Source organism: Salvia splendens, chromosome 13 (genome assembly GCF_004379255.2).
Source record: "Salvia splendens isolate huo1 chromosome 13, SspV2, whole genome shotgun sequence".
Taxonomy (NCBI): domain Eukaryota; kingdom Viridiplantae; phylum Streptophyta; class Magnoliopsida; order Lamiales; family Lamiaceae; genus Salvia; species Salvia splendens.
Genome location: NC_056044.1, coordinates 13,728,897 through 13,755,628, shown reverse-complemented (window position 1 = coordinate 13,755,628; position 26,732 = coordinate 13,728,897). Strand labels below are relative to the sequence as shown.

The window sequence follows — 26,732 nt, the reverse complement described above, 5'->3', positions numbered from 1 at the left end:
TCTTCCTCCACTCAGTCTACTGGCTGGATAGATAGGCTCTCTATGATATTCTCAGCTTCGGCTTCCTCAACTTCTCTTACTGCCCTAGATGCGAGGTCTGGACCCTCAGCCATCGTGGCAGTTTCAGCTTCTTCCCGGTTTATCCCATCCAGAATGGCTGCAAACTCATCGTCGGTCATTAGGCCTTGTTTCTTGGCCGTCTCATTCAAATCTATTTCCTCCCTCGCCATTTCTTGGGGAACTGTCTCCGCCACCGGCGTTTTCTCTTGCTCATCTCTCTACTCTTGGTTCCCCTGCTCCTTGCTTTTCCTCGCCTCACGCTCCTCTGAATCGGAATCGTAATAGGCGGAGATGGGATCATCTTCCATTGAGTCGCTCGGTTGTGGAGTTTGAGAGGGTTCCGACGGTGCGGTCGCCGATGGAGATTCTCTTTTGGGTGGAATTTCGGAGGAAGTCGGAATGGAGATGGGTGGTGTAGCCGTGGATGGCACAATCAGTTCCGATGGGGTTTCTTCGGTCACGCTCCCTTTTTCCCCGATTTGACCAAAACCGGCCAGCGCCACCTAAAGAAATTCCGCCATTGGTTCCAAGGAGACCATTGTTGGCGCCTGAGGGGTCGGCTCCGGTGGTTTCGGGTTCGGTGGCGGTTCTTCCCGTGGCGGTTGTGTTTCTGGGATTTCTTCCCTGCGGGTTGAAGGGGGTTTGATTTTCGTCGCCCATGCTTTCTTCCCCATGGTTTAAATCGGTGATTTCTGGGGTGAATGTGGGTGGTGGTTTTTTTCTGTGGAGCGATGGTGGAAATTTGCAGAGAGAAAAAAATTGCAGGTGAGGGTTTGGAATTGAAATGGGAGCGACGGTGTGGGTATGGGTTGGAATAGGGCAGTTGTGGGTTGCAACCGGTTATAGGCGGTTCCAAGTTGCGTTGTTTCGAGTGAGAGACGGTTTAGAATGTTGGCTCCTGATTGGTTGGCACGTCTCCTCTCTCTGCTCACGCGCCCCTTCCAGCCGCTGCCACCCTGCAAAGGCTGCAAAAGTTTAAATTCAAATTTGCCCCCTTAATGATTTTCCCCCTATAATTTCCTAGATTAGTAACAAAGTGAAAAAGGACACTTAAATAAATTCAGAGTTTCACCAAATTGGCATCCTGGTGGTCAGTACGTACTCCAAATAAATATTTGAGGTCCGAAAAATATTTTTGGGTTTTAAAACTTAACTTGCATGCAAAGATTAAAATTAATTAACTACCACATATTTACAATATTTACATTTTCCCTAGGAAATTTGGAATTCTACTTGGCCAGCGTATGTAAATTGCGCTAAAAGGAACTAGCCTAGTGGAATCCCAAATTCCTATCCTACTGGTCAGTATGTAACCTGAGTATGTGGTTGCAGTGGAATCTCATCCACCACAGCCACATCACCATTATCCCTAAATACTTTTAGCCTATGTCCATTCACAATAAAAGGTTCAGAGTTAGGAGGACTCCCTGAAATCTCCACCGCTCCATTAGAACGGAGTGCGGTTATGACATAAGGCCCTGTCCACTTCGACTTGAGCTTCCCAGGCATTAGCTTCAATCTCGACTGGAAGAGTAGTACTTTCTGCCCAACATGGAGATCCTTGGTCCTCAGATTCCTGTCGTGCCACAATTTGGTTCGCTCTTTATACCACATGGCTGAGTCGAACGACTCCAATCTAAGTTCCTCTAACTCCTGTAGCTGCAGCTTCCTTTCCTCTTCACAGTCCTTAGCATCCATATTCACTTGCTATACTGCCCAGTATGCTCGATGTTCGATCTTCACTGGTAAGTGGCACATCTTTCCAAAAATGATCCGGTAAGGGGACATGCCTATGGGGTTTTGTAGGCTGTCCGATACGCCCATAGAGCATCCTCTAACCTCACACTCCAGTCCTTCCTAGAAGGGTTGACGGTTTTCTCCAGAATCTTCTTTATCACTCGGTTAGAGATCTCTGCTTGCCCGTTTGCTTGCGGGTGGTAGGGGCTAGACAATCGGTGGTGTACACCATACTTCTTCATCAAGGCATCGATTGTACGGTTACAGAAGTGGGTTCCTTGATCGGATATGATGGCCCTTGGTACACCGAACCGGCTGAAAATGTTGCTTTTGAGGAACTTGGCCACCTCCTTTGCTTCACATGTGCTCGTGGCCTTCGCTTCTACCCATTTGGAGACGTAGTCAACTGCAACTAAAATATATAAGTTTCCATAAGATGAGGGAAAAGGACCTATGAAGTCCAACCCCCATATGTCGAACAACTCACAGAAGATAACCGGTACTTGTGGCATTTCATCTCGCACTGATATCCCACCTGTCAGTTGACAATGCTCGCAGCTTCTACAGAATTCGTAGGCATCTTTGTTGAGGGTTGGCCAATAAAAACCGCTATCCAGAATCTTCCTTGCCGTCTTCTTTGGACCGAAGTGTCCTCCACATGCCAAGGAGTGGCAATGTGTCAAGACGTCCCTTTGCTCCCAGTCAGGAACACACCTCCTTATCACTTGATCTGCTTCTACTTTCCAAAGATATGGGTCGTCCCAAAAGTAGTATTTCGCTTCACTCCTGATCTTCATTCTTTGAGTCTTGGTGATGCTTGGTACTTCTGGAAGCTCCCCTGAAACTAGGTAGTTGGCTAGGTCCGCATACCATGGTTCCTGCACTACCTTCTCCTTTCCTTTCGCTGTACTATCCTGGCCAGTAAGCTTCATCACTTCCTCCCAATCTATCTTTCTAACAGCAAAAATTACCTCGCACAAGTGTTCCTCCGGAAATCTGTCGTGCACCTCCCCGCTGTTTCCATCTTGCACTATTCTCGACCCCTTTCTTATCTTCTACCTCCCAATCAAATTCTTGCAACAGAAGTACCCATCGAATCAAGCGGGGTTTGGATTCCTTCTTGGCAATCAGGTACTTAATGGCTGCATGGTCAGTATACACGATGACCTTGGATCCCAACAAGTACTGCCGAAACTTCTCGAACGAATACACCACGGCCAATATCTCCTTCTCCGTGTGGTGTCATAATTTCTTTGGGCCGGATTCAATGTTTTAGATGCATAAAAGATCACATACCTTTTTCCTTCGATCTTCTGACCCAGGACAGCACCCAATGCGTAATCACTGGCGTCGCACATAATCTCGAATGGATGATCCCAGTCAGGAGCCCGGATAATTGGTGCAGACACCAACTTTTCCTTGAGAAGGTTGAAAGCAGCCTTACACTGTTCATCAAAAATAAACTCTACCTCATTTTGAAGAAGCCTGGTAAGGGGTTGGGTGATTTTGGCGAAGTCCTTGATAAATCGTCGGTAAAATCCTGCATGCCCGAGAAAACCCCTTATCTCCTTCTGGTCAGTAGGGAATGACAGTTTGGGAATTATGTCCACCTTGGCTTGATCCACCTGGATATCTCTTTCTGACACCACGTGCCCTAGGACGATCCCTTCTGTGACCATGAAATGACACTTCTCAAAATTCAAGACTAGGCTCTTTGCCTGACACCTCTCCAAAACTACGTCCAAATGATGAAGGCATTAGTCGAAGGAGTCTCCGTAGACCGTAAAGTCATCAATGAATATCTCTATGCACTCCTCGATCAGATCGGAAAATATACTCATCATTCATCGTTGAAATGTCCCCTGAGCGTTGCAAAGACCGAATGGCATACGTCTGTACGCATAGGTTCCAAATGGACAGGTGAAGGTGGTCTTATCCTGGTCTTCAGGATCCACGTTAATCTAAAAATACCCGTTGTACCCATCCAAAAACAAAAGTATTTCTTCCCAGCCAGTCGCTCCAACATCTGGTCGATGAACGGTAGGGGAAAGTGGTCCTTCCTGGTTTCGACATTCAGTTTGCGGTAGTCAATGCACATGCGCCAGCTAGTGACTAACCTGGTCGGCACCAGTTCATTCCTCTCGTTTTGAACCACTTGAATCCCGGACTTCTTGGGAACCATATGGATGGGACTGACCCACTCGCTGTCGGGCACCGAATAGATGATACCCAATGATAACAACTTCAAGATCTCCTTCAATATTTCTTCTCGCATGTTGGGGTTCACCTTCCTCTGCGCGTCTCGATGTGCCTTTGCTCCTTCTTCTAGCCGGATGTGATGCATGCAGACGTGGGGCTTATTCCCACCAAATCTGTAAGACTCCAGCCAATTGCTCTGTTGTTCTTGCCTAGCACGGTCAGTAATCTTACCTCTTGTTCTGTTGTCAGACTGTTGCTGATAATCACCGGATATGAGTCTTCCTCCCCGAGGAAGGCATACTTAAGATTCGCTGGCAGCTTCTTCAATTCAACTTGTGGGGGTAGTGTGTCAGCTGGTAGGACGCTCCTTGCAGCATCCCCCTCGTTTTCCACTCCTGCATCTGAAAAATCTTCTGTACTGACTGGTAGCTGAGCCCCTGCGGCTCCAATGAATTCCGATTTCTGGCAGAAGTCCTTAATTGCTCCTTCTATCTCTTCGTCAGTTAACCCTTGGTTACTGATCAGATCACACCATGCAGCTGCTTCTACATCAGCCTACCCATACACATCTAAAGCTTGGAGCTTCTCTTGCAATAATTCGGTCTCAAGAAAATCTTGGACAAGGGGGTCAATTACATCAACATAGCATAGATTTTCAGAATCGATAGGCTTTTTCATGGCCTCATTGATATCAAAGGTAAACTTCTCTCCATGAAAATCAATGCAAATTGTACCCTCGGCCATATCCACGATCGTCTTGGTTGTTTTAAGAAACGGCCTTCCTAACAATATACCGCTAGACTCCCTAGCTTCAGATTCACTCATCTTGATCAGGTAAAAGTCAGCAGGATAAGTAAAATCATGTACTCTTACCAACACATTTTCTAACACACCCTCAGGACTTATGCATGATCTATCAGCCAGTTGGATCAACACCCTAGTATTTGACAACTTTACTCCCTTCAACCGGTTATAGATCGACAGTGGCATAACATTTATGGACGCACCCAGATCACACATTGCATGCTCGACTTTTACATCTCCTATAGTTATAGGCAGAGTGAACATACCTGGATCGGCTCTCTTGGGCGGTAGCTTTTCCTGCACTATCGCTGACGCTATCCCTTCCACCATGATCTTTCCATTCTCCTGGGCCTTCCCAGCTATGAAGTCTTTGATGAATTTTTCAAGTAGGGGTAGCTTCACGGCCTGGACGAATGGTATGGTGACATCCAGCTTCCCAAAAATCGACAAGTAATCCACTGGGTTTTCCTTCTTTCTCTTGGTTACGAATCGGTAGGGAAATGGTTTCTTTCCTTTTTCCTCGTCTACCGGTCCTTTCAAATCCTTCCCGGGGTCTTTCTGGGGTACATTCTGGGCAGGAGTCTCCTTCGCGGGTTCTGCTTCCTTAGGAGGGTCTTCCCTAGGTCGTACGCCCTCGGTTTCATCTCTTCCCAGTGGTGCTTCCTCCAAGAAGAACGGATCTTGCATTTGAGGTAGAGGTCTTTTGAGCTCTTCTTCTGAGACGACGTCTCTCAGTATCTTCGTCCTACTAGGCTCTCCGCTGGGCTTCCTTGGTTGGGGTCCCTCATAGGCAGTTCCTGACCGTAGTGTAACCTTACTCACGTTTGCCTTCTCGGGTACATGGACTGTAGACGGCAGCTTCCCGGAATTTCCCTTCAATTCACCCATCGAACTCGCCAGCTGGGCCAATTGCCTATTCATCATATCTATGTTCGCCTTATGCTCCTTCTGGGCATTCTGCATCCCCTGCACCACTTCGTTATGGGATTGTAACTCACCCTTGATACTTTGCTGTGAAGCGAGCAATTCTCCCATCATGTCCTCCATTGATCGCCTTGACCTGTTAGGATATTGGGACTGACTTGGCCCTTGGTGCTGGTAATTTTGGAAGTTTTGCTGGTTCTGGTTAGGTGGGTATTGGTTATACTGGGCAGGAGGGTTGTACTGGTCTTGGTGATATTGGTTCTGGTTTTGCCCTTGGAACTGGTTCTGATTCTGCTGAAGTTGGGGGCCTGGGTTGGGCTGATTCTAGAAATTTTGGAAGTTTCTCTAGTGGGGTGGTATATAAACAGGGTTCGAGTTTTGGTTCTGTGGGTTTTGGTTGTGGGGTTGGGGATTTCTTCCTGACTAGTTGAATTGGTGGTCTTGATTTATTGGGCGACGGCTTAGGTTTTGGTTCGGGTTGGGGGTTGAATTGATTCTGACCTGGACCTTGGTTTTGATTCTGGTTCCCATCTCCCCATCGAACGTTTGGATGGTCCCTCCATGGTGCGTCCCGTTGTCTCCCCTGGATCTAATGCCCACTAGAATTGTAGTACCCGGCAGCATTGACTTGCTCCATATTCACGAAGTCATTAGGCTGATCATAGCTCGGCCCTTGATTTCCATGCTCTACACCTTTGTAGTTCCCAACTGGGGAAGGTGGTGGTTTGCTCTTCTCGATTGCGCTCAGGAGCGTCTTCTTCAGTTCTTCCATTTTCAAGTCCATTTTCTGTTCTATCTTCTGCTCCTGGTCAGTAGATGAGGCACTTGCAATCCTTTCCCTGCTATAACTATCCCTTGCATTGTCGTATCTTTCTTCGCGCTCAAGAGTTTTCCTAGAACCCTCTTCGCTTCGCTGACCCTTAATTGCGTGAAGCTTCCTCCTGACGAGTAGTTTGCCAGATCCTTTGTTACCTTGTTCATCCCTTCATAGAACGTATGATGTATCTCTATATCCGTCATACGATGGTTAGGACACGCATCCAAGAGGCTCATATACTTCGCCCAATAATCACTTAAGGGCTCATCGTACCCTTGCTTTACACTGGTTATCTCTCTCTTGAGCGCGCTTGTCTTCGACGACGGAAAGAACTCGCCTAAGAAGGCTGACTTGAAATCGGCCAAACTCTCAATGGAGTTGGGGGGCAGTCGCATGAACCAGGTGTTGGCCTCCCCTTTTAGAACAAATGGCTACGCCTTCAATCTATAATCATCCTCGGTCGCCCCTGCTGGCCTTCTTTGTGCCCTACAAATCTTGCAGAACTCATGAAGGAATTCGTAAGGGCCTTCATAGCTCTTTCCGCAATACGTAGGCAGAATTGCGATAACATGGGGCTTCACATCACAGGCAGTCTGCCCCGGGGTGACAACAATAGCCTGCGGCGATTCTCCTTCGGTATGTACGTTCAGCGTCCCGATCTCCGGGTCATCATCTCCTTGGGCGGCCATCTCCCTTGGGTTGCCTTCCAACAGTGGTATCTCTTCTGGTATTGGTCCTTCTATGGTGTCTTGCTCTTCGTCACTACTCGTGCCTAGGTCAGACAAGGCAGTCGACAGGCCAGAATGAGTGGTTACGAGTATAGATCCTGGCTGGAGTATTTTCGGTCTCCACTGGTCAGGAGCCGAACTGCTTCTCATAAACTGAAATAAAAAGAAAGAGAAAAATTATGCACAGTATATACGCCAAAGTATCACACACAATAACAGTTAATAACGTCATTCATCCCCGGCAACGGCGCCATTTGACGAGATGCTTTCAGGTTTGTGCAGGTGTCGTGTCAAACAAGGGTGTGTCCTACTGATTAGGAGAGAAGCCCTGGTTAATCCTGAACCTGATCGTCAATAATTCCTCAACCCCATTCTACTGGGTAGTATAGTGGAGGCAAGGGTCGAATCCCACAGAGATGATGCGTTTTGGTATTGTGGTGATATTCTGGAAAGGTTGGTTAGCTACCACGCTTTGGTTGAGGTTCTACCTAGACAAGAATTAAAGGGGGTACTCTACTGACTAGGAAGAGAGGTGAAAGGTGACTGACATGTATCTGTGTACGTGAGAGTGGGAAACATGGGTTTCAGGAACATGTGGAAAGTACTAGTTTACTATAAAAGGCTAAATGGAATATTAGAGAAAAGGTGGTAGTTAGGTGCCTAGGATGACAGATCTGTAAAGTAAAAGCTGAAAAGTAAAGGACAAAAGCAAAAGTGGTTAAAAAGTAAAGGTGGTCCCAAAAATGGATGTGGATGTCTTCTTCTTCAACATGAACAAACTCAGATTAACAAACCCAGATTCATCAACATGAAAACACAGATTAACAACTTCATGAACACAGATCTACAATTAAAACTCCTAATCAAAAGATCAAACACTGAAACTGCAACTACGCCTACTGGGTAACACGCAAGGTGGTAAGAAACACGTAACTGAGCTTCCACGTAACAATTCCCAAACACAATCAAACAGTAAATAAACTAATAAACTCAGAGAAATTAACTACCGAATGAAAACATGCGATTCAACACGGAAAATTACCGGAAACACTAGATCTAAACTAACTAGGCAGGAAGAAACTGGATCAAACAAGAACCGATGCACAAAAACAACTTCATATCGTTAAAACCGTTTGGATCAGAACTAAAACTTCAAAGTATGAAAGTATTGAGAAAACAACAGATCCAACGTAAGAAAACAAAGTGCGATTAACTAGGAAAGCGATTAAAGATTGTTTTGCCACTCCGGGTGATGGAACTGCTAAACTACGATCACGCTGACTGGAACGAGAGAATGCTGAACTCCGGCGAACTGGTGAACTTCAGGTGACCATGGCGGTTGGCAAGGAACAAGAATATGAAGGATTTTGCTGAAGGACTCGATCTGCCGAGAGAGAAATTACTCTACCTAAGAGTGTTTTCTAAAGTTGATCCTTCTTCTTCTCTCCAAGTGGCTCCCTTTTATATGGAGGCCTGCCCTTGATTTTTAGGGTAGACTCTCTTCGCGAAATGACCTCTCTACCCTTACTTGTGGTTGATCTTCCCAGCAATCCTTCTTCTCCATCTCGAGCCTTTCTGGCATGCATCCTGGTCAGTATTGCACCCTTCTAGTGCCCTTTTCACCTGAGTTGCCCGAACCTTCCCATACTGGCTAGAACACTTCCCCTGCACACTTTAGCAACTGTTTTGCAGATATATACCAATTATGCACGTTATACTGACCAGTAACCAAGGCCTAGAATACGACTTATCAGTCACGCATGAGTGTTCTTCGCACAACACACATCATACATATACATCGACACACACACACGCCGACACACACACACACGCCAACACACACATACACATACACACATATACATGCTTCCCTTTCATCAATTGTTTTCCCCCCTTTCACTTAATATATATGCATGAGGGTTCAAGAACACTGATTGATCGGTTAGATGAGAAAAGATAGATCTAAAATACCCTTCCTTGATAGAACGAATGGTAGAACAAAGTAATAGCCTTGATTTTTCAACAAATTCTTGAGTTTCTACTTCAATTCTTTGCAAGGAATGAAGAGATCTTGAGTAAAATAGAAAACAAGCTGAAGAAGAGTGGAAGAGAGAAAAGTGGCGTGTGGGAGTGAGGGAGACGTGTAGTTTGGCTAGGGTTAGGGTTTTCCTCTCTTATTTATAGGGTTCAAGAATATAATCCCACAATTAAATAAATAAAGAGTTGGGAAGATATGAGGGAGAGAGGTTGGTGTGATTTTTTGGGGAGAATTAAGGAGGTTTCAAATTCTATGCTAATTAATTAGCATATGAAATAGTTCTCACGGAGTGAAATAAAATATCACGGAGCAGAATAAAATAATAAAATCCCACTATTAAATAGGGAGTAGGCGATTTTTGCCTATTAAATATGTGTATGATTTATTTAGATTTTCGCGGAGAGCAAGAAATCACGGAGCATAATAAAATAATAATTCCCTCAATAAAAAAAATAGGGAAGTGGCGTGAATTATGCTTCCTCCACAAGGAATCAATTTCAAATCTTTAATTTGAATAAGATAAGGCAAGATTTGCTAGGGTATTTGAATTTATTCATGTGAGGGAATAAACAAGGGATCAAATAATATAATAAATAATTCATTCTCCCTATAGATAGGAGATTTTCGAAATCTCCCTAGGAACAAGCATGGGGGTCGATTTTCTCATGAAGAAAATAAAGAATAATTGGGTTTTGGATTTAATTTGGATAAATATCTCTAGCAATTAATTAAATCCAAGAAAATAGGATTCCTCTCCAATAAATAGTCATGGTCGAAATTTCCAAAAAAAAATAGGTATAATAGTTATCGATGAACCTATTCAATCTCACTCACCCTTAAGAATATTTTACCACAATAAATTTCACCCTGCATCAATTATTCGCAGAGCCACGTCATAAAACTCAACCAGATTGACTATTCCACCTCCACGTCACATATTCAACGATATTGACCATTCAAACCAAATCTCAACTCCAACACACAATTAGGTCACAAGGAAAACATGCAATTAATTCACTCATCATTTAATCCACATACTTCACGGCATTAAAAGCATTTAATGCACAAATTTTAGGGTTCGAAAATTAGGGTTCAAAAAGTGGGGCGTTACATCCTACCAACCTTAATAAAAATTTCGTCCCAAAATTTGGTACTCTCAAGGAAAGAGTTCAGGGTACAATTCTATCATCTTGTCCTCATTCTCCCACGTGGCTTCTTCGTGCCCATGATTTCTCCAAAGTACTTTCACGTAAGCAACCGGTTTATTTCTCACGTTCTGGATCTTTCGGTCCAAACTCATTTGGGGTCTCTCTTCGTAGCTCAAGTTCGGGTTCAAAGCGACTTCTTTGTAGTGAATCACGTGCTTTTGGTCGAACACATATTTCTGCAATTGCGACACATGAAACACGTTGTGCACATCTCCAAGGCTTGGGGGTAGCGCCAAACGGTATGTAACAAGACCCACTCCTTCAAGGATTTCATAAGGCCCAATAAATCGCGGTTTTAATTTTCCCTTGACACCAAAACGCGTTATCCCTTTCGACGGGGATACTTTGAGGAAAACTTTGTCGCCAGCTTGAAATTGTAAGTCGGTTCGCCGAGCATCCGCGTATGACTTCTGTCTGTCTTGAGCTTCTTTTATCCTTTCACGAATTTGTCAAACAATTCCAACCATCTCTTCAACTGTATCGGGCCCAAGCACTCTTCTCTCGCCAACTTCGTCCCAGTAGAGCGGGGATCTACACTTTCTCCCATACAAGGCTTCATACGTCGCCATGTTTATTGTTGCCTGTAAACTGTTGTTGTAGGTGAACTCAATCAGTGGTAGTACGGACTCCCAACTTTCTCCTTGGTCGAGCACCACAGCTCTCAACATATCCTCGAGAGTTTGGATCGTTCTTTCAGACTGCCCATCTGTCTGCGGTGAAACGCTGTGCTAAAATTCAATCGAGTTCCTAGCTCACGTTGTAGGCTGATCCAAAATCTTGAAGTGAACTTCGGGTCACGGTCAGACGTGATCGTCACTGGGACTCCATGCAGTCGCACTATTTCCCTTATATAAATTTGAGCTAGCTTGTTTGATCCATAGGTTATGGGAATCGGTATGAAGTGTGCACTCTTGGTGAGTCGGTCTATAATTACCCAAATGGCAGTGTTCCCTTTAAGAGTCCTTGGCAATCCCGTCATGAAATCCATGGCGATGTGCTCACATTTCCACTCGGGAATCTCTAGCGGTTATAGCTTTCCATACTGTCGTTGATGTAGAGCCTTCACCTGTTGGCAGGCTAAGCAGCGCTCCACAAATGCCGCTATATCCCTCTTCATACCATTCCACCAAAAGGACTTCTTCAAGTCTTGATACATCTTCGTACTCCCCGGGTGAGCGGTGTAAGGAGTCTCATGTGCTTCACTCATGATTTCATTTTTGAGTTCCTCGTAACTCGGTATGCAAAGTCTCCCTTCAAAGGTGAGGGCATTGTCGGATTCTTCACGGAAATTCCCAGATTTGCCAGTTCTTACTTCGACTCGAATTTCTTACAATTTCGCATCCATTCGTTGGGCATCAGCAATTCTTGTTCTTAGATCAGGTGCAACCACCAAGGTGGCAATTCGGCCTTCCACCGTTCAGGTGCCCTTACCACTTCCAAACGCATCTTGCTAAATTCGCGTATCAAGCTTTCTTCTTTGGTGAGAAAGGTGGCCAGTTGGGAATGGCCCTTCCGGCTCAAGGCATCTGCCACTACATTTGCCTTGCCAGGGTGGTAATTGATGCCACAATCGTAGTCCTTTACCAATTCGAGTCATCTTCGTTGTCGCATATTTAAATCCTTTTGCTCGAAAAAGTATTTCAGGCTTTTGTGGTCCGTAAAGATTTCACATCGTACCCCGTAGAGATGATGCCTCCAAATCTTTAGGGTGTGTACAACCGCTGCTAGCTCCAAGTCGTGGGTTGGATAGTTCAACTCGTGTGGCCTCAATTGTCGTGATGCGTAGGCAATCACTTTGTTGTTTTGCATCAAAACACACCCAAGTCCCACTTTCGAAGCGTCAGTGTAGACCACGTAGCTCATTCCAGGCTCTGGCACAGCTAAGATTGGTGCAGTGGTCAGTTTCTCCTTCAAAAGTAGAAAACTTGCCTCACACTCCGTGGTCCAATTGACTTTTACCCCGTTCTTGAGTTGTTGGGTCATTGGTCTCGCTATCTTAAAGAATCCCTCTATGAACCTTCGGTAATATCCTGCCAAACTCAGGAAACTTCGAATCTCGTTTGGTGTCGAAGGTGCCTTCCATTGTTGTACCGCCTCAACCTTGGCGGGATCCACTCGGATTCCTTCTGCCGACACAATGTGGCCAAGAAAGTTAACTTCTTTCAGCCAAAACTCACACTTGCTGAATTTGGCGTATAACTTCTCGGTCCTCAACGTCCCCAAGGTGATTCCCAGATGCTCCTCGTGCTCTTTCTCATTTTTCGATTAGACAAGTACGTCATCTATGAAGACCAAGACGAATTTATCCAAGTATAGGTGGAATACTCGGTTCATCAAATCCATGAATACTGCGGGTGCATTTGTCAATCCGAACGGCATTAAAACAAACTCATATTGACCATATCTTGTGCGGAAAGCGGTCTTCGGTATGTCTTCCCTTCGGACCCTCAATTGGTGGTATCCGGACCTCAAGTCCATCTTTGGGAACACACCGGCTCCTCGGAGTTGATCGAATAGGTCATCTATCCTTGGCAGTGGATACTTGTTTTTTAGGGTCATTTTGTTCAACTCCCTATAGTCGATACACATCCTCATCGACCCATCCTTCTTCTTGACAAAAAGCACAGAAGCGCCCCACGGTGTGACACTGGGTCTAATGAAACCCAGGTCCATAAGCTCTTGAAGTTGTATCTTGAGTTCCGCTAACTCTTTAGGCGTCATTCGGTATAGTGCCTTGGACACAGGTGCCGACCCTGGCTCTAGGTCGATTGTGAACTCTAATTGTCGATCTGGCGGTGGTCCAGGCAAAGCTTCAGCGAAAACGTCTGGAAATTCTCGTACAACAGCAACATCTTCCACTTTCCTTTGTAGATAGACAAGATAAGCAGGACGCTCTTTTCTCACCATCGTACTAGCTTGAAGCGCGGAGATGATAGATGTTCGCCGGTTCATCAAGATTCCATAGTATATGGTGGGTTCCTCCCCCGGGGCTTGCAGAGATATTTGTCTCTCCTTGCAACGAATAGTAGCAAAATTCGCAGCTAACCAATTCATTCCCAAAATTATGTCAATATCCTCCATTGCCATGACTTGTAGGTTGTGAGCGACTAACTTAAGTTCTCCCATAACGATTTCTACGTTCGAGCATGCTCGAGAAACCTCTATTACCCCTCCCACTGGTGAGGATACCATCATCTTATGTTCAGATTTGTAAGCACACGAACTTAAGGTGTCCACACATAATTCAGATATGAAAGAATGCGTTGTGCCCGTATCAAACAATACAACAATAGGTGTGTCGAGGATTTTTCCCATACCTGCCAGGTTTCCGTTCTCGTGACTCCCTTGTTCAATCTTGGGTTGTTTCTGACTCAAGGCATATGCTCTAGCCTGGGGAAGAAGTCTTGGGCGGTAAGATTGTTGTTGTCGCGGAGGTTGATCGCGATTTCCCCTTGATTCAATTTGCGGTGCCCTTGGCTGCTGGCGGGATTCTTGAGTGTTCTGCCTCGACCCCATTCCCACGTTCTTGCTCGGACACTCTCTAGAGAAGTGGCCGTTTCCCCCACAGTTAAAGCACTTAGTGGTGTTCTGAATTCTACACTCTCCAAAATGGTACTTGGAGCACACATTGCATTGGGGTGGCTTGGGTCGGAAGTCACCTCTCTGGTTAGATGAGTTTTGCCCTCCCCCATACTGTGGTTAGTTCTGAGTGGGCTGGTACATCTTGTTGTCGTATGGGGTCCTATTTCCCTCCCACTTCCTCTTCTCTCGAGAGTGGTGTGGTGGAGGTAGTGCCAAAATAGTGTTTTCCTTCATCCTCTCCTTGGGCATAGCTGCCTCAATATCTAGTGCAAGGGCTAACGCTTCCGTGTAGGGGAGTCTCCCACGACTAGCCAACGACATCCTTATCTCATGCCTTAGTCCCTCACGGAACTTTTCCGCCAGCTTTTTGTCAGTATCGACTTGATCAGGTGCGTACCGGGTCATGCTGTTGAGCGCACGGTCATATTCGGTCATGGTCATGCGCCCTTGGTTGAAATTGTAGAATTCTGATGCATTTGCCTTCCGATAGCTCTTTGGCACGTACTTATTATATATTTCTGTCTTGAAGCCTTCCCAAGTCATCCCACTGCTTGATCTCGGGGCATTGTCTTCATCTCGGTATCCCACCAGAAGTCAGCAGACTCGGTTAGTTGGTAGGTCACACAACTCAACCGTTCTCTATCATTGCACCCCTAGGATTGCGAAAATGCGCTCCAATGAGCGTATCCATGATTCGGCGGCCTTGGCCGGTTCTCCCATTCCGTCAAAGACGGGAGGTTTTTGCTCTAGGAATAGCTTCACAATTTCACAGTCAACCGGAGGTGGAGGAGGTGGTGGTGGCGGGATTAGTTGTGTCACAGTTTCTTCTTCCATCGTCCTCACGTCTTATGTTACGTCTTGGCAGCATTCTGATTCATTGTCACACGAGTTATTATCGCATTTATTCAAAATCCAAGAATAGTCATGTGGTATAGTTGAAAAGTGGGGACCAAGGGACAATTGCATCATAGGATAATAAAGGGCTTTTGCAAGGATATCAAAATACAATTGCACAAAATGATAGCAAGAGAGAAATTGCAAAATAGCATAGCAAGAGGCAATCGTACCATAAGATAGCAAAAGGCGATTGCTCAACAGGATAGTAAAAGGTAATTGTTCAATAGTGTAACAAGAGACAATTGTACAATAGAATAGCAAAATATAAGGGCACAATAGGATAGTAAAAGGCAGTTGCACAACAGAATAATACAATTGCATAATAAGATGGCAAAAAGGCAATTGTACAATGGAGTAATCAAAAGATAATTGCACAATAAGGTAGTAAAGGATATTTGCACGATAGTATAACAAAAGACAATTGCACCATAGGATAGTAAGGAATAATAAAGGACCATTGCACAATAGGATAGCAAAAGATGAAAATTCCCACAATATGTCAAAACGTTGCCTCCAAGAAGTTTTAATATCAATATAACGAAGGCAAAATGAGTAAAGCAAAACGTGGAAAGAAAATGGTAAAGGTCAAGCCAAACAATAGAGTATCAAAACATGGGGAAGGTGAAACAATCTATTCAACAATTATCATTTCTAATTATCTCCGTCCTCATCCTCTTCCGGCTCCTCGGACTCTCCAACACTTTCCATATTTGAGTCCCGTGCCCCCTTGACTGGTTCCTCTTCCTCGTTTTCCTCCTCGGCACCTAAGGGTGGAGGGGTCATCTCGAGCATCCTATCGACCTCTCTGTCTATTCTTAGAGGGGCTGAAGTACGCATCTCGAGTCTCCTTCTCTTAGGAACACGGGAGACATGTAGCTCCTCGTCGTAGCAATACTTCCGCATGAGGGCTGGACCCGGCGGATAGATATGTGGAGGTGGATCACGTGGCGGTCCGTCGGAGGCAGCTGTCATGGCCGGAAGTAGTACCTTTAAAAGGCCGATCATGTCCCCCCGCGGTGTGTATTCGGGCGGGCTATACCATGTGAACGATTCCGCCGCCTCGGCGACCCACTCGCTCCAAGGAGATGGTAGAGTGTGGATGAGCTTTACGATTCCTGCGTGATGGGTGGCTCCCCCATACGCGTAGGCGTTCATCTATTGATTGTAAAACTCGGTGACGTAGGACATAAGGAAGATCTCCCCATCCCACTCGTATTCTCGGTAGCTCTCAACTGGGAGGTTCTTATTGCCAGCGTAACGATTACGCATCGGAGCATAATACTGTTGGACCATCTAAAAAAAAAAGAACTCAGCATCATCCCAAGGATAGAAGGAAACAATGGGGTTTAAGTTTCTAAAAAGATGTTGAGAATATGATACATATGAAGATGGTTATATATCAAAAGATTGAGGTAGTAGCATCATGTCAAGAATTTATATTCCAAGGTTATTAGTTCGTGCATTTTCGTGTTTCGTCGAATCGTAGTATGTTGACTTCCCCATAGGCTACTCGCCTAGCACTAAGCATTTCGCACCTCCACGTTCATTATTATCGTAAAGTTTTACATTCATCGTACAATTTGTAAGGTTGCAAGGAAAGAAAAAAAAACACGTTTCCAATATGAGTTGTTTCATAGTATAGTCTAACAATTGCAATCATACTTCGCGTTTCACAATCTCACGAGAATTATGTAATCCCAAATAAAATTTCATTTTTCACAAGGGTAATGTATCCCATCGAAATTTCCAAACTTCTGTTATTCAATCCAAAAACTCACAAAAATATTTTTATCTCTTTCTTCGTGGTTGGGCGGGGCGAGATGCGGTGTTGAGCATTCGATGTTTAACACTTAAGCCAATTAGTACAAGGATAGATTTTGACTAAAAAAGACTCTTGGGTCCAGAGCGGAAAGAAACTGAGGCTCTGATACCAAACTGTCACGACCGCCCTTTAGGGTTAATAAATGCGGGCGATCGTGATTAAACGAATTTAATAAACAGACGAATAGAACTAGGGTTTCAATAACGAGTTGGACCTACAATTAATATTCAAAGAAAATGACCAAGAGTTTGACATTAACTAATAAAATCCCAAGTATTCAATATCCAAACAATTTAAGTTGCAGGCTCAATAATGATAAGTAAAAGAAATGTCACAGCGGAAACGACCAAGAGAAAGAGTGACGTCATGTGTGAAGACACAACGACACTCATAATTTAAAGGTAAACAATTCATTCTCCAATTAACTTGCTCAACACCACCATACTCTCGTCGCCACTCAACCTGCACATAGGGAAAACACATGCAGGGCTGAGTACTATAAAAATACTCAATGGGCTCATGCCGAAAACATTTTCAATAAAACTATTATTTATCATGCCATACGTAAGTAACCATCGGGGTTTAGCTTTAGAAAGGCCTGAGGCACTCAAAATCATTTCCCATAGTAAAAGTCGACTGATCAGTCATTTTCCCATAGACATTAACCATATCTGCCAATACATGACATGGAATGTGGCCACAAACCAAGTCACTACACCGGCCAGCCCGTACGCTAGCACACGGTCTACCATAGGTGTACACTAATCCAAGTAGGGTTTGCGGCCCTACGAGGACCCGAATTTGATTTAAATAATAATGGCAAAAGCCACATCAGATAGGCACGTTAAAATCAAAACACGGCATGATAAACATAGTTGCATTTCCGTCGATAAAAATATTTGGGACATTGTCCTTATTTAAAAGAAAGCCCATCTCGACCGCTCAAATTTCAAGTACTTTCTTCCCTTTGCTATCACGCTTCGTGCGCGAGTTATCACCTTTAGATAATATGTATCACGAATCAGTCTCAATCAACGAACTCAAAATCATGCATGCCCCCAAACGTTTCCCTTTTTCCACCGATTGGTTTTATATTAACATTCACAATCATGGCATGCTCATAATATCAATTTATTCATACTTCAATGTCAGATCTACCATCACAACATGGCCACGCATGAGTGTTCTTCGCACAACACACATCATACATATACATCGACACACACACACGCCGACACACACACACACATACATGCTGACACACACACACATACATGTTTCCCTTTCATCAACTGTTTTCCCCCCTTTCACTCGATCTATATGCATGAGGGTTCAAGAACACTGATTGATCGGTTAGATGAGAAAAGATAGATCTAAAATACCTTTCCTTGATAGAACGAATGGTAGAACAAAGTAATAGCCTTGATTCTTCAACAAATTCTTGAGTTTCTACTTCAATTCTTTGCAAGGAATGAAGAGATCTTGAGTAAAATAGAAAACAAGCTGAAGAAGAGTGGAAGAGAGAAAAGTGGCGTGTGGGAGTGAGGGAGGCGTGTAGTTTGGCTAGGGTTAGGGTTTTTCTCTCTTATTTATAGGGTTCAAGAATATAATCCCACAATTAAATAAATAAAGATTTGGGAAGATATGAGGGAGGGAGGTTGGCGTGATTTTTTGGGAAGAATTAAGGAGGTTTCAAATTCTATGCTAATTAATTAGCATATGAAATAGTTCTCACGGAGTGAAATAAAATATCACGGAGCAGAATAAAATAATAAAATCCCACTATTAAATAGGGAGTAGGCGATTTTTGCCTATTAAATATGTGTAGGATTTATTTAGATTTTCACGGAGAGCAATATATCACGGAGCAGAATAAAATAATAATTCCCTCAATAAAAAAAAGGGAAGTGGAGTGAATTATGCTTCCTCCACAAGGAATCAATTTCAAATCTTTAATTTGAATAAGATAAGGCAAGATTTGCTAGGGTATTTGAATTTATGGGAGGGAATAAATAAGGGATCAAATAATATAATAAATAATTCCTTCTCTCCATAAATAGGAGATTTTCGAAATCTCCCTAGGAACAAGCATGGGGGTTGATTTTCTCATGAAGAAAATAAAGAATAATTGGGTTTTGGATTTAATTTGGATAAATATCCCTAGCAATTAATTAAATCCAAGAAAATAGGATTCCTCTCCAATAAATAGTCATGGTCGAAATTTCCAAAAAAAAATGGGTAAAATAGTTATCGATGAACCTATTCAATCTCAGTCACCACGTCATAAAACTCAACCAGATTGACTATTACACCTCCACGTCACATATTCAACGATATTGACCATTTAAACCAAATCTCAACTCCAAAACACAATTAGGTCACAAGGAAAACATGCAATTAATTCACTCATCATTTAATCCACATACTTCATGGGATTAAAAGCATTTAATGCAAAAATTATAGGGTTCAAAAATTAGGGTTCAAAAAGTGGGGCGTTACATAAGCGTTAGTAAAAAATTAGCCCTATGAGATTCGATATGTAATCCTCCTTAGCTAAGAGATTCAAGCTTCTGTAGACGTTCGATGTTGTGAATACAATAGCCATCATCCAACTCAATTCTCTTATCTTCATGATAAACTAATCACAATTTTTTGATATTGGGAATTCTACGAACCATTATCTCATCACACTTAAAAATTCTTTACTCCTTTGAGCGTATGTAGATTCTCCATGATAACAATGTTGTCACTAGTAGGATCTAGGAGATGCAATGCGCCCCTCCATGGATCATGTAAATGAACATGTCTAAGTTGAGGCATGTTCCAAATTTCAATAGGTGCATTAATGTCGTCTGTAAGACGTGAAACAATTAATGTTTGTAGACTCGAAAGAAGATTGATTGAAGAAGGAAGGTGGGGATACCCATGAGATCTAACAACAGGAAGCCGCAAACTAATTAACTCAAACATTTTCAATAGGTCCCGAGCGACCATTGTCACATGCTTTCAGTGTCCTTAATAATCTTAGATTGGGCAACAGTTGAACTCTTTCATGATCACTTGTATAGGGACGGATATGTGGTGTAGATCGCATCGCATGGAGGACCTCTTTCTTTGAAGTGCTTCTTGGAACTACTACACGGCGTTGGCTACGTGTGCCTTGAGGACTATGTTTCCCTACCACATGATAAAACATCTTCTTTTCGGCATCTCTCAACATATCATGAATTTTCAAGTACTTCATGTTTCCAGTATTCCCCAACCTGTGGACAAGAATTAGATTTCTATCAGCTAGTTCATCTAAATACTCTTTTGCAACTGTTTCCAAACTCTTGTTCCTTACTGGTTTTAGAAATCCTTCGGATGGATGAGTCTTGAGACTCGAATTTCACTATCCTCCTCAGACATTCCCATATATAAAAAGCACGGCTTAAGATAAACTGGCAAATAGCTATAACTCAACTTCAGTATTTTCAAGCAATGTTTATCCTTCTCCAAATTCACTACTGAATTTATGCTTATCTGTATAGATTGTCAACAATTTTTGGTTCTTTCCACTTTTTCCAAAAGACCTCCTATCACACCGATTGATAATGGAAGTCATCTGCAACTCACTACAATCTTCTTTCCAATTTTCTCCAATTCCAAAGGACAACTTGTCCCCCTAAATACAATTTTGCAGAACATATTCCAACTACTTTTCTCGTCCATATATTTCATTTTAATGCCATAAGAGTTATCTAGTTGATATCCCACACTAGCATTACTATTGTTAGGAAAATAGCGTTGTAGCTTTTCCCATGCCTCAACACTCCACGTATCATCCAACACAATCAAAAACCTTCTATATGATAAACATTTGTGGACTCCTACTCCTATTTCATCTTCACTCATTCTACTCAACCAATTCTTATTCACCCGAGACAAATTTTCTTTGTCAGCTCTCATTTTACTCAACCTTGAGATAGAATTTGACAAAGAAGTTCTTTTGTGTTATATTGTTGAGAAATTGTAACCCAAGCACATATATCAAAATGGTGAGCAATAAATGGGGTTGCATAAGAGTTTGAAGTAATTATTGGACCATCATTTTGGGTCTCCTTTGGGCCTCGAAAGCAATTGAAGATTCCAAGCGGATCCCTTTTATCTTCAGAGGCGGCAGAAAGAGTTTGATCCACAATGTGAGATTCGATAGCGTCTTCAGCCGTGTAAACTGCGTCTGCGATGCGCATCTCCAGCGGATCTGCTTCATCGCCGTCAGCAAAAGGAGACTTGTAACCTTCGAGAAATTCCTGCAGGAATGCAACAATTTGAGTCAGAGATTCAACTTGCATATTGTCCAGTGAAATTGGCGGGGAAGGATGAAGCTCGATCTGATCGAAAATCTGCATTAGACAAACCAGAGGCGACCATTCATATTTGTTCTTCTTTTTCTTTTCTTTACTCTGGAAATGTCGTGTAGGTTACAGATAATGCTTTGAGGATGTGGAAGTACAGACAAGTTGAATCAAATTATCAGCCTTCATAATTGACGCACTGTCTTCAAGTAGATATTTAAAAATTCATAGTAGTTGATTCAATTTGTCTATAGCTACTGGCCCACTAGTGTTTCTTTATCATACTCTAGTTCATCCCTAATAATTTGTCATCATACACGACTTTTAAAAAATGTTACTTCCTACATCCCACTTTAGGAGTCTCATTTGAGTTCGACACAGATTTTAAGAAATGAAAAAAAAAGTGGGTAAAAATAGATAATGGAATGTGAGTCCTACTTTAATACAGACTCTTTTAGTCTGATGTCACACTTGGTGATTGACACGAGATTTTAGGAGATGTTGTTTTGTGTGTTGAGTAGAGAGAGAAAATAATATATTTATATTAATGTGCGACATAACTTTTTCCTAAAAAGAAAATGTGATATCTTTTGTGGGACAAACTAAAAAAGGAAAGTGTGACATCTATTATGGGATGTAGAGAGTATTAGTTTTATAATAAAATGTGAGTGGAAAAAATGTTAGTCGAATGTGGGGCCTATATTACCATTTATGGAATATTTCAACCGGGACTCCCAAAGTGGGACACCCAAAAATGGTCAACCGAGACTCCTAAAGTGGGACGGAGAGAGTAATAGAAAATGAGTTGAAAAAGTTATTAAAATATACATTCTACTTTTATATATTACTTTTATAATAAAATATGAGTGAGAATGAGTTGGTGGAATGTGAGGTCTATTACTAAAAATAGTAAAATTGAAAGGTGACAAATTTTTAGGGGCGAACAAAAATGCAAATAAGTGACAAATTTTTAGAGACGAAAGGAGTATATCATTACTAACCTAATTATTTAATATTTAGAATTGTAATCAATTGCTAATTAATTAGTAATTCCAAACTAAGACCAATTCTTAGTCATTAGATTATGAGATCTAGTGGTTGAAATGATAGCAAGTGGATTATGTTTTAAATTTTTAATTATTAAATAAACTCAAAGGCTATTAATGCAATTCTTATATATGGTAGATAAAATTTTATAACTTTAGATTATGAGATCTAGTGGTTGAAATGATAGCAAGTGGATTATGTTTTAAATTTTTAATTATTAAATAAACTCAAAGGCTATTAATGACAATTCTTATATATGGTAGATAAAATTTTATAACTTTAAATTTACGCAACTATCTCGATTTAAATTATTTTTTTGGTAAAAAATATATCAAATTATAGTAGGGGTGTGCATTCGGGTTTCGGTTCGGTTTTTTGTCAAAACCGAACCAAAACCGAAAAACCGAATTTAGTTCAAAATCCAAACCGAACCGAACCCGAAAAACCGAAAAACCGAAACCGAAAAACTGAAAACCGAACTTAAAAAACCGAAAAACCCGAACAAAACTGAAAAAACCGAAAAACCCGAAAAAATAAATATAATATTAATATATGTGTGTGTAATTTATTTTATTTTATATATACTAATAGAATATTTATATATAATATAAATTAATAATACATATAATATATATAATATAGTAGAATTTATTAAAAGAATATACTATATATTATATATAATATAATATATTAAATTAATAGAATATATATATATAATTCGGTTATTCGGTTTTTTGGTTTTTTTCTTCGCCCGAACCGAACCGAACCGAAAAACCGAAATTTTTGTATTTTCAAAACCGAACCGAACCGAAAAACCGAAATAACCGAACCGAATTTCAAAATTTCGGTTTGGTTCGGTTCGGATATTCGGTTTCTGGTTTTTTTGCTCACCCCTAAATTATAGGTAATTTTATAAGGATTCTAACGAGATCCCAATTGCATATGTTCCGACGATGATGGAATGATGGAATTTTATAATTTTTCTTATATATTGGTAATCATATTTTATATCAATAAATGTATCTAAAGTTTCAATATAACGAAGGTACAATATAAATAAGTGTGCTGAAGCTTCCGAGTACGTATGTTGAAATATCTATATCATTGTGTAGATATTTTTAATACACTATTTTGATATAAGGAAAAACCACGAAAATGATCATATTTTTTATGTGTTGACGATTTTACCCTTTTATTGATTATAGATCTACTATTTATTAAAATTTGTGAAATTTAATATCATCCACTCATTTTAACATATAATGGTGTATGATTGGTCTTAGTTGTATATTGGATAACTAAATGCATTTTAGCATGACCCTAAATATTTATATTTATTATTAAAATAAAATTATTATAATTAATCTCTATTTGAAATTTTTAATTTTATAGAAATCATAAACTCTATTTTTGAATTAATCAAGACTTATTAATTAGGATTAATTTTTTATTTTGATTTTCTAGAAATAATAATCTCTATTCCTGAATTAATCAAACTTATTAATTATTTTTTGTTTAATGAAAGTGATAGATATATAGGGTTAATCAAACTTATTAATTAATTTTTGTTTGATATATACATATATAGTTGGGATCAATGTCGAACCCTTCTTAAAGTCCAAACTAGAGACCAAATTAGGGCCCTCCATTTTCTTAATCTTGTGGTTAGGATTAATTTACAATTAATTTAATATTTTATTAAACAAAAACTTTTTTTTATTCAATAAAAATTTGCCGGAGTAAATAATGAACTATATTCACTAAATAATGAACTAAATGAACATATGTTATGAAGTCATTTTGACATGTTATTGAAATACATTAATGATACAACAAATTTTAGTGTTAAACATTAAGCGGTAGTAATGAACTATATTCAATAAATAATGAACCAAATGAACTTATTACTTCATTCAGTCATGCTATTACTTCATTTCATTAGTTTATTACTTCATTCAATCATGCTATTACTTCATTCCTTTAGTTTATTACTTCATTCCATTAAGTTATTACTTCATAATGTGTTATGACATAATTATCTTTCAGTTTTAAGTAAATTCGGTATGTAATGAATGCGAAAAATTACTTCATAACATACGTTCATTTAGTTTATTATTTAGTGAATATAGTTCATTATTTACTCCAGCAAGTTTTTATTGAATAAAAAAATTAATTTTTTTTACAAATTTAAAAAAAATTAAAAATTATAATAATAAATAATAAAAACATAATTAAAAATTGAATAAAATATTATATTAATTGTAAATTAATCCTAACCACAAGATTAAGAGAATGGAGGGTCCTAATTTGGTCTCTAGTTCGGTCTTTAGGACTGGATTTGTGAATAATGAGACTCTAGGGTTGTGATCCGTTGCTAACTTTTCTTAAATTGCTAACTTGCTAACTCATCAACGTAGTCTATTAAAAATGTCAACACGATGATACTGAAATGTCAACATAAACTTAATACATTGTGTTGACATTAATATTTAAATGTCAACACCGTTTATTTGTCAACACAAATATGTGTTGACATTTTAATGTGTTCGTGTTGACATTTTTAATTCACTACCTTGATGAGTTAGCAAGTTAGTAATTTAAGAAAAGTTAGCATTATAACGCACCCCTGAGACTATATATATATATATATATATATATATATATATATATATATATATATATATTGTCCAAACATTCAACTAAATCTCAACCCCACGATTTTGTCATCCAACGGGTTAGATTAATGCCACGTGTCGTTTAATAATGCAGATTTTCAGTTGAATAATGCACACCGACTAATAATGCACCATTATAATGTAATAGTATAGATTTTCATTCTAATAATGTACACCGACCAATAATGCCGATTTTTCGTCAAATAATGCAGATCATCACAACCATCCAATTCAAGGATCCAAGGGTTGTGATCTGTTTGAAGCTTACACCAAAAAGCTGTGAAGGACCCTAACACACCCCTATATATATATAGGATTATGTTAAGATGACAACCCTTCTTAAAGTGACAACGTACCAACAATCTTGTGCTGCCACGTGGCACGTTATCCAGCAATATTAGAGGCGTTATCCAACAATATTCATTTAATATGCGTTTACAGATTGCATGATAGTAGTAGGTGGATTGCAGTGTGGATTGTTGAGTATTGCAGTATAGGCATAGAATGTTTCAGTTGAATCCATCTAAAACGCTTACTATGATATTGTTGGATACGCCCCTAATATTGCTGGATAGCGTGCCACATGGCAGCACGAGATTGGTGGTACGTTGTCACTTTCACAAGGGTTGTCATCTTAACATAATCATATATATATATATATATATATATATATATATATATATATATATATATATATATATATATATATATATATATATATATAGGGTCCTGTTAGGTTGAGATTTTTTAGCTTAATTGAGAAATGAGATGCAATCTCAGCCACTAATCCACAAGATTAACGACATGTCAACAGCTATCACATTATGTCAACACGGGGGTATAAGTGTCATTTCGTGTTATAATGTGTCGGATTGTTGACATGGCTTGTATGTCTAGTTGACATGACTTATAATTGTTGTTGGCATGGTTTCTATGTGCAGTTGACATGGTTGTACGTGTAGTTGACATGACTTGTAACACAGTTGACATGGCTTGTACGTGTAGTTGACACGATATGTACCGTAGTTGACATGACATGTCAATATTTTATACGATCTCATCTACCAAATTGGTATTTTATGGATATGTCTTACGAAGCTCAAGGTATGTTCTCATGCTAATTCCACAAATGTCAGCAAAAAACATCCCATAATGTATTCATAAATTTCAGAGAAATGTCACTAGCAACGCAAATGTCAATATGTCAACAGACCTCCAAAGGCACCTACAAAATGTCATCCTAAATTTTCATCTTCGATTCACAATGTCAACAAACCAGCATCTCCTACATTTCAACATGTCAACAGCAAATGTCTACAACTGAAGTTTCAGTATAATGTCAACAGCAAATTTGTTCACCCAAAAACCAACAGCCAATGCTGCAGATTTTCAACAAATAAACAACATCCGACAAAAACGCCGCAGAGACAGATTTTCATGGGATTTAGGGATTTAACATTGAAAGATGTGGAAGACTTGTTCTGTTGTTCACAATAGAAGGCCACAAATTCGACGTACTCGCCGCCGCCGCGCAGCGCGCAATCCAAATTAGCGCCGCCGAGGAGTATAAGGCAAAATTCGCCGCATCAGGAACATGATCGGCCGCTGCCGCCGCAGCTGCCGGAGGAATTCAGGAGGGCGATCGAGGAGATGGCGCGCGGGAAGGAGCTGACGGCGCCGGCGACGCTGGTGATTCAGAAGGAGCTGTTCCGCACCGACGTGAGCAAAAACCACAACCGCCTCTCGATCCCGGCGAGCCAGATCAGCGACGGCTTCCTGACGGAGGAGGAGCGGCGCCGCCTCAGGGCGAGGAGGAAGGGCCGCGTGGACGTGAGGGTCGTGGATCTGCGTCGGTGA

At 41.0% G+C, this 26,732-nt stretch overlaps 3 protein-coding genes across 5 annotated transcripts; 1 reads left to right on the top strand and 2 right to left on the bottom strand.

Moving 5' to 3' along the window:
• Positions 1-278: 278 nt before the first annotated feature.
• LOC121760533 (neurofilament heavy polypeptide-like) lies at positions 279-5,724 on the bottom strand. The gene is made up of 2 exons (XM_042156187.1): positions 5,329-5,724; positions 279-563 (listed from the first exon to the last, which is right to left on the bottom strand). The coding sequence occupies exons 1-2, from the start codon at positions 5,722-5,724 to the stop codon at positions 279-281; spliced, it is 681 nt and encodes a 226-aa protein (XP_042012121.1).
• A 13,903-nt stretch (positions 5,725-19,627) lies between these two features.
• LOC121760141 lies at positions 19,628-21,396 on the bottom strand. Of its 3 annotated transcripts, XM_042155756.1 has the most exons (3): positions 21,217-21,396; positions 20,901-21,108; positions 19,628-20,079 (listed from the first exon to the last, which is right to left on the bottom strand). In XM_042155756.1, exons 1-3 carry the CDS (start codon positions 21,231-21,233, stop codon positions 20,038-20,040), a joined length of 267 nt encoding a protein of 88 aa, XP_042011690.1. In that variant the 5' UTR covers positions 21,234-21,396; the 3' UTR covers positions 19,628-20,037. The 3 variants fall into 3 exon arrangements, 2 of the variants coding, with proteins under 2 accessions (XP_042011690.1, XP_042011689.1); XR_006041830.1 differs by having other exon boundaries at positions 20,160-21,396; XM_042155755.1 differs by having other exon boundaries at positions 20,901-21,396.
• Positions 21,397-26,185: 4,789 nt separating this feature from the next.
• On the top strand, positions 26,186-26,732 carry LOC121760532 (B3 domain-containing protein At2g24670-like). Its single transcript, XM_042156186.1, has 2 exons — positions 26,186-26,206; positions 26,373-26,732. Exons 1-2 carry the CDS (start codon positions 26,186-26,188, stop codon positions 26,730-26,732), a joined length of 381 nt encoding a protein of 126 aa, XP_042012120.1.

Excerpts from the sequence above, each read along its gene's own strand:
- LOC121760532 (XM_042156186.1), top strand. The coding sequence starts at position 26,186 with ATGTCTACAACTGAAGTTTCA. Across the intron at positions 26,207-26,372 it reads TGTCTACAACTGAAGTTTCA|AAGGCCACAAATTCGACGTA; the intron begins GTATAATGTCAA and ends TGTTCACAATAG.
- LOC121760533 (XM_042156187.1), bottom strand. The coding sequence starts at position 5,724 with ATGATGAATAGGCAATTGGCCCAGCTGGCGAGTTCGATGGGTGAATTG. Across the intron at positions 564-5,328 it reads GGAAGGATTTGAAAGGACCG|GTGGCGCTGGCCGGTTTTGG; the intron begins GTAGACGAGGAA and ends GAATTTCTTTAG.
- LOC121760141 (XM_042155755.1), bottom strand. The coding sequence starts at position 21,207 with ATGCAGATTTTCGATCAGATCGAGCTTCATCCTTCCCCGCCAATTTCA. Across the intron at positions 20,080-20,900 it reads AAAGGAGACCCAAAATGATG|GTTGGGGAATACTGGAAACA; the intron begins GTCCAATAATTA and ends TCTTGTCCACAG.